Source organism: Brachypodium distachyon, chromosome 4 (assembly GCF_000005505.3).
Source record: "Brachypodium distachyon strain Bd21 chromosome 4, Brachypodium_distachyon_v3.0, whole genome shotgun sequence".
NCBI classification, from domain to species: Eukaryota; Viridiplantae; Streptophyta; class Magnoliopsida; order Poales; family Poaceae; genus Brachypodium; species Brachypodium distachyon.
This window is the reverse complement of record NC_016134.3, coordinates 36,818,799-36,828,953: the sequence shown is the minus strand read 5'-3', so window position 1 is coordinate 36,828,953 and position 10,155 is coordinate 36,818,799. Positions and strand designations below refer to the sequence as shown.

The 10,155-nt window shown below is 42.2% G+C and overlaps 1 protein-coding gene across 3 annotated transcripts; it reads right to left on the bottom strand.

Annotated features, from left to right (window-relative positions):
* Window positions 1-3,387: 3,387 nt before the first annotated feature.
* On the bottom strand, window positions 3,388-7,371 carry LOC100842275 (hypersensitive-induced response protein-like protein 1). Of its 3 annotated transcripts, none has more exons than XM_010239900.3 (5): window positions 7,195-7,371; window positions 5,001-5,221; window positions 4,407-4,527; window positions 4,059-4,247; window positions 3,388-3,950 (listed from the first exon to the last, which is right to left on the bottom strand). In XM_010239900.3, the coding sequence occupies exons 2-5, from the start codon at window positions 5,187-5,189 to the stop codon at window positions 3,586-3,588; spliced, it is 864 nt and encodes a 287-aa protein (XP_010238202.1). In that variant the 5' UTR covers window positions 5,190-5,221; window positions 7,195-7,371; the 3' UTR covers window positions 3,388-3,585. The 3 variants fall into 3 exon arrangements, with proteins under 3 accessions (XP_010238202.1, XP_024310577.1, XP_010238201.1); XM_024454809.1 differs by lacking the exon at window positions 7,195-7,371 and adding an exon at window positions 5,993-6,336; XM_010239899.3 differs by lacking the exon at window positions 7,195-7,371 and adding an exon at window positions 5,999-6,335.
* Window positions 7,372-10,155: the final 2,784 nt, after the last annotated feature.

Here is a 10,155-nt window from a genome sequence, read left to right as displayed (position 1 = left end):
CGGGTCATCGTCTCGGCCCCGTGTGCGCCGCGTGCCTCCTACCGACCTACCCGGGTAGAGTGCGTGGGTCAGCAACCGCATGGGGCCCGGATGGCAACGGAAGAGGAGAGCGACGGTTTGTGTGAGCTGGTTCTCGTATCCGTAGGGCCAAGGCCAACCCTTGCTCCGTCGTCTCGTCTCTTGCTCGTTCGTGCGCTGTCATGGATTTGGAATTTAACGCCGACTCTAGTTTTTGGAGATCTTTTGGATTGATGGATGGGCATCCGGTTAACGTGGCGTGCTAATCATTTGACAGTGAGACGTGGCTGGCTCCTCCGGCTTGCAAGAGGTGAATCAGATGCTACAAGCACAATCATTTTTCTTTCTTTTTTTGGGCGAAGCGCATTGTTGTACGATGAGGACCGAACTTTGAATCGTGATTATTTTATTTGGTACAAATAAAATGAAAACAAAAATTTGCTTGGATTTTATTTTGTTGAATTTGAATTCTTATTTAAAATCATCTTTGTCTGCCAGAATGTGATACAAATCCGAAGAAGTGATGTCATTTTAGAGAGGACTTGGGCCATTAATTCTTAGATTGAATTATTGTACACATTTCTGTGCCGGCCAAACAAGTTGGTTGTTAAATTCCAAAGTAAACTCCAAGATTGCAGACCTAAGTGATCTGATGAGAGCCAAACGAGTTGGAAGAAAAATTATAGAACATGGGAGCGTCGCGGTCGTTGTATTTACAGCACTTTCATGTCGAATTTATGCTTACTTTACTTATGTTTTGCTTTGTTGGCCTACTCATAGAAAGATTATATGGATGGATTCTGGTGATTTGGACCAGCTATCATTCAAATAGTATGGTTTTACCGATTGAAAATGTTTGCCTCGTAAGAACATACACTAGCGTCCATGCAAAGAAGTGAACGAGCTCCTGAGTTCTTCGACATCGGCAATGAATAATGAGTAAGATCTATCTGGGTCTCGACAACCCGTCACATTGCTGCGGCTTTCGGGTTTTATCTAACCAACTTCCTAAAAATGTTAACACTCCAAATTTCCAGATACGAGCTTTTCTGTTTTTGAGAAAGATATAGATAAGCTTTTTTTAAAACTTTTGAAATTTGAGATGGACTTTCATTTTCCTTTTGAAGGATAGTGAAGCTACAAAATTATGGATGAGCTTGCAACAAATATATTGACATATTTCAATATAAACTTTCAAATTCCTAGAATGGACTTCAATTTTTTTATGGACGGACTTCTGAACTTCCTTGGATGGAATTTCCAATTTTTCTGGACAACCTTCATTTTCTAGCTTTCAAATTTTGAGGGAGAGGCTTCATTTTTTTTACTAACTTTAAAATTTCTAGAATGGATTGAGACAGGCTGCATCGGGCTAGTCTGGTTTGCATCACATACTTTCAAATTCTCTGGCTAGGGTGCTGAACTTCTTCTTTTTACCTAAAAAAATACTGGTTGTTGCGGGCAGCACACGACCGCACATTCAACCGTGTGGCGTCGTGCTCTGTTCAAGCATGATTTTTATAGTAAGTTACGAACTCATCTATGCATTGTCTCATTATTGCATCTAAAATACTTCATCCGTTTTTAAATTCTTGTCGTGGTTTTAGTATAAATTTGAACTAAAATCACGACAAGAATCTAGGAACGGAGGGAGTAGGTTTCATTTCATACATTTGTGAGAGAGAGATTTAATATTTTTTGTGTTAGTTTGCGTGAAGAGATGATATATAAGACAACATATGATTTCATCCTCTTTTCTCATTAACTATGAGCCATGTAGACAAAATGTTGATATGAACGATTAAAAGACAACACTACATATAAGTGTTGTGAGAGGCCAGATGGATCTAAAACAAAAATACTTCCTATAAAATATAAATCAAGACCAATAAAATATACATCAACGTTTCTTTTACATTTCGAATTTCATTGAAAAAATAAAAAAATTGCGAACGTTCAAGAAAGAAGCACAAAACCATACGCATCGCACTCACACGCATATATGCTAGGAAAACTGAACACAACCGTACGTTCTTAGTTAACACGTGTAAGTCTTATTCTACTTGATGGCCACACATGTCTGAATATTTAGCTTCTCTAAGTGGGAGAATCTGAGCCCCTTTTAGTGCTTCTACGTGTCCCTATCTCTATCGTTGGTGTGCTTCATCCCTGACGTTCGTTTGTTTCTTTTCTTTCCCGATCTGCTGCGCTTGCTCTTGACCGAGCCCTCCCCAGACATGGACGAGTAAATATGACACGCAACGAGACCGTAGAACCATGTGTGGCAAGAAAATACATATTTCAATGCTCTAAAAATCAGTCTTTTAATCATCAAAAATATATATATGCAAAACCGGCCTTTTTTCATGAAACTTGAATGACACGTAAAAGACTCAAACATATGCGCGCGCGTAATTTCTGGCGACGTATCATGTGAAAACCTGCCTAGTTAATTTTTCGCATCCTCATAATTTTATACCTTTGAGTTTACCGTGCTAATGTGCCTAATTAAGTTCAACATGTAGCTACATCAAACAGTACGGTGTCTCTGTCCAACGCTGAGGAGGATCCGAGTAGGCATATGCACGTGAGACGGGTTTTCTACTTTTCTAATACGTACACATTAGTTCACCACATGAAACGGAACACAAAATTCTAATACAGAGATGTGTTGTGACGTCCAGCAACTGGCAGCAACTCCGTAGCATGTCGAATCGAACAAATGCCAAAGAATTTTCCGTTTTCGCCCGGCCCGCTCGCTTGTCAGTTGTCATGTCTCTCTCGTCAAAAGAAAACTTTGATAGAACTATGACATCTAGATGCGCTCGTTGATGGTCAGGAGAAGGGGAGCATCTTTTCCGAGAGAGATATAAAGTCACATTTTGCTCAACTCTGCCAAACATATGGATTGTCATCTACGCATCTGCAGCACGGTAGAACGGCACGACTCTTTTTGGGTTCCGATGCAACAGCCCACACGGCACGGACAATAAAAAGGAAAGATTACTTACAGAATCAAGAGAAAGAAAAAAACGATTTCTTACAGAATTCACAAAAAGAATTTAGCAGGTGCGTGGTTGCACGGACAATAAAAAGGAAAGATTTCTTACAGAATCAAGAGAAAGAAAAAAAGATTTCTTACAGAATTCAAAAAAAAGGAATTTAGCAGGTGCGTGGTTGAGTCTTTATCGCACTTTGCAATACTAATTTAAAATTGTGTTTGTTACGTCCAGCTCGATTCAATCACGCAGATAGGTCGGAGAGATACTTCCTCCGATTCATAATAAGTGTCTTAAATTTCTACAAGTATCAACCAATCAAATTTAGTTCCTAAACCATTGGTCGTCATAAGGCGAGGGAAATGCGGCAAAAGCGTCAGATCAAGTTCATCACCACCGTTTTATAATATAGACATACCCAAAAGGGTTTAAAGTTCTGTTTCCACGCATCAACCTAAGGTAGGACATGCCACAATCCAAATCCACACATGGTTCCAGACAAGTCATAATATAGTAAGGCATAGCTAACATCAGCTGTAAGAGTTCTTATTATTCTGGCCGAAGCGAACTACTGATGAGCGGCAGACTGGCCCTGAAGAAGCCCGTCACGGATCTGCGTGGCGATGTCTCGCACCGCGCCAGGGCCGTGGGGGATGAACACCGCGGAGGACTTTGAGGACGCGCCGATCTCCTTCATGGTGTCGAAGTACTGGGTGATGAGCACCATGTCCATCACGTCCTTGGCGGTGGTGCCAGGCACATTGACTGAGAAGCCCAGGACACTGTCCCTCAGGCCATCCACGATGGCCTGGCGCTGGCGGGCGATACCCAGTCCGGACAGGTACTTGGCTTCTGCTTCGCCCTCGGCACGCTTGATCTGGACAATCTTCTCAGCTTCAGCCTTCTCATTTGCAGCCACCCTCATCCTTGCAGCTGCAAAATTACAAGTATCAGACCATCATGTCAATATATGATGGAAGCTAGAATTAATGTATTTTGTGTGTTGCCTGGTTTTGATCATGTCAGAGAGTAGAAAATAACCTGCATTGATCTCATTCATTGCACGTTTGACATGCTCATCTGGCTCAATGTCAACGATGAGAGTCTGCACGATCTCAAATCCATATGCTGACATTGCCTTTTCAAGTTCATCCTCCACAGCTTTTGCTATATCGTTCTTCTGCTCAAAAGCATCATCCAGGTTGAGCTTTGGAACACTTGCCCTGATCACTGTACATATCGATAAAAGCCCCAAATTAGTGGATACATGAATTGAGGGAGATCATGAATATATTCGATCCAAAATTATTGTCATGGTTTTTGTTCAAATTTGATAACTAGCAACTGAAACAGCATATTGAAATCTCCACTTGTTTCAAGAATTCTTACCATCAAAAACATAAGCTTGGATCTGGGATCTTGTGTTTGTTAGTTTGTAGAATGCATCACTTTCTTTGCCAGCCAGCGGTCGGTACTGAATAGACGCAACAACAGTTACAAACACATTGTCCTGCAGAAATTCAGACGTCAGCAACATCACAACAATTCTTAATAGCAGAAGAAAAAATGAACACAGTATTAATGGCATTGTGACATTTTCAGACATTTACCTAAAGGTAAACAAGGCTTAGTAAGTATAGTTATATGGAGGAAGTTTATTAATCTCATGTGGTGATGATCCCAGGATCGTTACTTTATATTTAACTTTCAGTATTCTTTGCAAATAAAAAAAAAACTTTTAGTATCACTAGAACTTCAGGGGGGGGGGGGGGGGGTAATATGGACTTCTCTCTATTAAAGAAGGAACCGGGAAAAACGTTATGTCTTGAAACAGGGATTCATGTGATTTACAATCCAGAAGAACTACTACAGGATGCCATGTTACGCTTTGAAAATTTTTGCTGGGACAAAAATGATAGGATCACTTTCCTTAGAAAAGAAAACACAGATAGGCATGCATTTAACGTAGTGTTTAGGGTGAACCTTTGTCTTAGTTTCACAGCGCACATCCAGTTGCTGCAACCTGAGAGTGAGATGGCCAACTATACGCTTCCCAATCATCCACGGCAGGCAGTGGCATCCTGGCTCAAGCACACTATCGAACCTCCCAAACTGCTCTCTGATGGCCACGGTAGACTGATCAACTTGAACACAGCAGCACAAATTGCCCATAATGGAAACCTTCAGATCCCTTCTGGTAGTACCTGAATTTTTTCATAGATCATAAGGCTGACTAAGTTACAAGGAAGATATTGACAATGATGATATGCAGCACAGTTTGCAAAAGAAATCACCAATAGCAACTACATGACCATAAATGCTTCTGTTCAGAATTTCTCCTTAGGGACATCATTCAGTAAGCAAGTATTCCCTCCGTCCGGAAATAAGTGACTCGGATTTGTTTAGATTAGTATGTATCTAGACGCGTTATTTGTCTAGATTCGCATGTATCTATACACTAAAACGCGTCTAGATACATACTAATCTAAACAAATCCGAGTCACTTATTTTCAGACAGAGGGCACAAAGTGCAAACACCTTATAAACTCATCCAAAAGTTCCATGATGGTCACAATGACCGACAAAACAGGAAAATTATGCCTCTCCAAACACTTAGAAATATACCCAAAGCTGAACTATTTGCTCTAAACTTCCAGCATCACTGATGCTTAATTTTCATCTCAGTGGACAAAACTTGTGTCTTGAACTTGCTGCTTAATGGTTCCATGAAGCCGCAAACAAATCCAGAAACAAACATTACTTTTAGAGAAAAAGGATTAATCCGCTAGTAAACATTACAAAGCTTCAGAGATGAACAAAAAAAAAGAACTTCATGTAGAACTCCGCAAAAACAGGACAGACAAAAGAATTAACAATATTAACAACATCATATATAACAAATATCAAATCTTGCAGTAAATCTTGAGAATATGCTTAATAAAGAGCAAACAATAGAAGAATGCAACAGAGCTTGCCCGTACTGAAAGTTGAAGTGGCAGGACAAGAGTGAATGCTCAGCTGGTATGATAGGGCCAAATGAGAGACTGGGTGGAGTGCTTGATGAGGCAGAGAAGGTATCTGCACTGCACTGCTTCTTATAAGCAACAACGCCCTACAGGTCTACAGCCTCCTCAATTATCCCTTTGTTATCTGTATTCACATTGGAATAACACAAACAAGAACCAATCCGGAAGTGCCTACGTCATCCTAAGCATTGACTAATTGCCAATTACGCGTTTGAGCTAACTTACAAACATATTAATAATTTTGAGGAATGTGTACTGGGGATATGCTATTTGTGAATCGGCAGACAATGCGTACAGAAACAGTTGGAGTAGATATTGACATATATTAAAGACTGCAACTGGGCTTCGGTGCAATAATTTTCATCTTCAATGGATTGATGCCTAATTGGCAGACAATTCTACGAAACTACTCGTACCACACGAAAAGGTAATGAATTTCGGCAGCAAGCATCCACGGAATGTACAGTATGTAATTATCTAAGGCCAAGAAGGTATATATCCATATAGCCAATTACACTGCAACTGGGGAAAGATATCCAGGGGTAACTACAAACACATACCTTTCGTGCAAAAAAAAAAAACAATAGAAGAAATATAAGTACTAGATCCAATCATTATTGGTGGTTCTTGTCCAAATCACTAAACCGCACTAACTTGTTCAAGTCTTCCTAATTTTATACTACCAGTAATTATCAGGGAATTGCAGTGGATAGAGATCAAGGAATCCACTAGACTTTGGAGTCGTCGCACAAGACATTAAGAAGGAAACCGTGTGTGTGGTGTGGAGAAAGATAGGGCGACATCCGCCTTGACATTTAGCGTACAGGCAAGGGAACAGGAAGAAATAATCAGAGGGGAGATTGCGCGAGAGGAACCACGCACAAAGAATTGGGCACTTGAGACTTCAACGAACGAAGAACAAGCAGGAGCAAGACGTGGCACAAGCAGAGAAACAACAAGAACAGTAAGCAAACAAAGGGAGAGATCGATGTGCCTAGGTCCTCAAGATCGTGCCCTGACTACCAGCAAGTAACGCCGAATCCGGGAGCAGAGCAGCTCCAACAAAATGCTTGGATCTTTAGTACATGATAGACAGCATTAATCGAGCAAGAAGAAGAAAAAAAGAGGGTTTTGGACGCGGGCTTCTTTACCTCGGGCGGTGCTTGGAGAAAGGAGACTAGTGCGACTACCTCTTCTCTTTCTCGCAACCCCAAGACAGCCTAAATACTACTCCTACTCCGTGTGGAACAACACATCCTCGACATTACTGTGAAAATCATCGTGATTAGTGTTACAAAAGTTGCGGACTCCTCTGCACTGCAACCCCAACCAAATCTGCCTTGCAGTTGCAGCCTTCGGACGGGATAAGAACCTGGGGATCTTTTTCTCCGCCTTTTCTGCTTTGTTGACTCTGTTTTCTGGGCCCACGCGACCATCTTTCTCCCCAAGCTTGTGAAACAGCCCCCGGCTGGCCGCACCATCCAGCTTCCAGCCCATGGTTTCGGTTTGTCACTTTCTTCGTTTTGTTTAACCTGTCTGTCCTCGTCTCCACCTGTATAAACTAGCCTTAGTTTTCATTTTGTAATAACCAACGAAAAATAATAATTTCGTACTAAAACACTTGGCATAACATGTCGAGCCCTAAAGCTTGGATTTTTCTACGTTGTCTCCCTTGCTCGAGGTCGATCGAACATCACCCATGGTGTCATCTATCCTCATCTAGTGTCACCACACACAATAAGTTCTCCGACAACTGAATAGTGGTATTTGGATTATGTAAGATTTTTTTTAGGACATGATGGTAGATTCCCGTCATTCAATTAGAAGAAAGGGCTGGTCCCATCTATAAAGGAAACTGGGCGTAAAAATCATACAAAGCACGACTTATTCAAAAAAGAGAAAAGTATTTTTTTTCGTCCCTCAACTTGTAGGAAAGTTCGCTTTTCGTCCCTCAAAAAAATTTCGTACTTTTTTCGTTCCTCAATTTTCAAAACCGGACACTTTTAGTCCCTCAGTCCATCCAAAGTGGTTTTCCTAACCACGTGTCTGGTTTTCGCATAGTTTTTTCACTTATTTTTTTTTTCAATCAAGATATGAATGATGCAGATGGAGGAGAAGTACAATCAGTGCCTGGACGAGATCTAGAGCACGACGACGGCCAATTTCAACAGCCCCGGCGGTCACGGGATTAAGTGCAAACCGGACACGTGGCTAGACAAACCGCTTCAAATAGCCTTAAGGACTAAAAGTGTCCTGTTTTGAAAGTTGAGAGATGAAAAAAGTATGAATTGTTTTTGAGGGACGAGCAGTGAACTTTCTGACAAGTTGAGAGACAAAAAAAGTACTTTTCTCTTAAAAAAAAAGCCATACGAAAACCCTAACATCGAGCAAGCTACTTAGGCCCTATTTGTTTGGGCTTCTGCTTTAACGTTTGGTGCTTCTTGCTCTCTAAAAAGCACTTCTCCCGTTTACACATGAAGCTGAGAAGCACGTCGGGAGGTGCTTTCCTCCGGACGTGCTTCTCAGCTTCATGTGTAAACGGGAGAAGTGCTTTTTAGAGGACTAGAAACAACAAAAGCTGAAGCAGAAGCCCAAACAAACAGGGCCTTAGCCAAGCTAGGCACAAGGCAAAGCCGACGCAAAAGCAAACCTACACCCTCTCCAACGACGTTGAATAGGCAGCGGATCCTTGCGCAAGAAAAAGGCAGGTTGACCTGGCCTTTTCCGGCGACCATAGCGCAGAACATATTGCATCGACAAGTGCAACTCGTGCATCGGCAAGTGCCCGCTACTTGAAGCCATAAGCCTTGGCAAAACATAGATCGGACTCACCGCAACAAACAACCACCGCCACCAAATGAGGCTCCAAAGACATCACCTCCAAGAAGGTCACGACGTCGCCGATGCTGCTGCCCGATCAAGATAAATCGGATATGAGATTTCGCTTGAAGACACCTCAACCAAGAGGGGTGGATGCATCAAGGCTGCATGGTGACGTGTTGAAGAAGGGAAAGACATCCGAGGACGTCCTCGTTGCCGGCACAGAGTTACCAATGAATTTAGTGCAAGTTTTTCACCCACGGTCACCACAAACCCACCGCGGACGGGAGGGGCCAACATCGCAGTGGCCCGAAGGGCGCACTGACTAGAGGCACACCGCACCACCACGTGGGGACAAGACCTTGCAGCAAGACCTTGCAGCAGCCGACCGCACACCATCCTGGAGCCCCAATGATCGGCGGCCAGGGCAACACGGCCATCGCCACGGCCAACCGGCCGTGCGCCGAATACGACTCGTCCGCCGACTGCGGATCTGGTGTCGCCCACGGAGCTCCCACAGACCAGGGAAGCCTCCGCCGCAAAACAGTGCCGCTACTGACGAAGAACTCCACCTAAGGAATAATTCTTATACATGTTCTTTCAATCAAATGAATACGACCAAAGGAGTTTTGTAGGATAAGAATGTTTCGTTCAAAATTTGGAGGAATCTAAACATGAGGTACATGGAAATTTTTGTTTGAAAATTTCAATGCATCTTCTTTATATCTCTCTCCTCTTTTACTCCAATTAAGTAGTACCATCAGTCTCAAAATTCATATGTGGCATCCAAACACTTCTTTCGAACGATTCCTGTATTTTTTTTTCTTTATTCTTTTCAAGTGCCATTGTCACTGTGTTCTAAAGACGACAAATATTACATGCGTCAACATAGGCTAATGCGTGATGTCAGTGATATGATGTTGATCATTAGTTAAGTCAATACAAGTCATCAGGTAAGCATAAGAACAACCCGCAAAAAAAAAGGTAAGGAAAGAACAAGATCCTAGTAGTCTTCATCCTCGGTTAATACATGATCACTTTGTCATCATTCTTAATGTGCGGAAAAAGCAGTCGAAAAACAAGAACAGCAGGCCGACCGTCTAAGATTATGCACAAGCTAAATTGTAGTCGTACCTAACATGCTTTATCACTTTTGTGAGCATGGATGAGATCATGAGAACGTGGTTTCTCCGCCTTTCTGCGTTTTGACTTCACTTTGGCCCACAGGAACGCTAGCTTTCCTTGCTCGTCTCCACTTGCTGGAAACATTCCGTTTTCGGAGGATTAGACAT

Excerpts from the sequence above, each read along its gene's own strand:
- LOC100842275 (XM_010239900.3), bottom strand. The coding sequence starts at position 5,189 with ATGGGCAATTTGTGCTGCTGTGTTCAAGTTGATCAGTCTACCGTGGCC. Across the intron at positions 4,528-5,000 it reads GCTGTGAAACTAAGACAAAG|GACAATGTGTTTGTAACTGT; the intron begins GTTCACCCTAAA and ends GAATTTCTGCAG. Across the intron at positions 3,951-4,058 it reads AATGAATGAGATCAATGCAG|CTGCAAGGATGAGGGTGGCT; the intron begins GTTATTTTCTAC and ends GTAATTTTGCAG.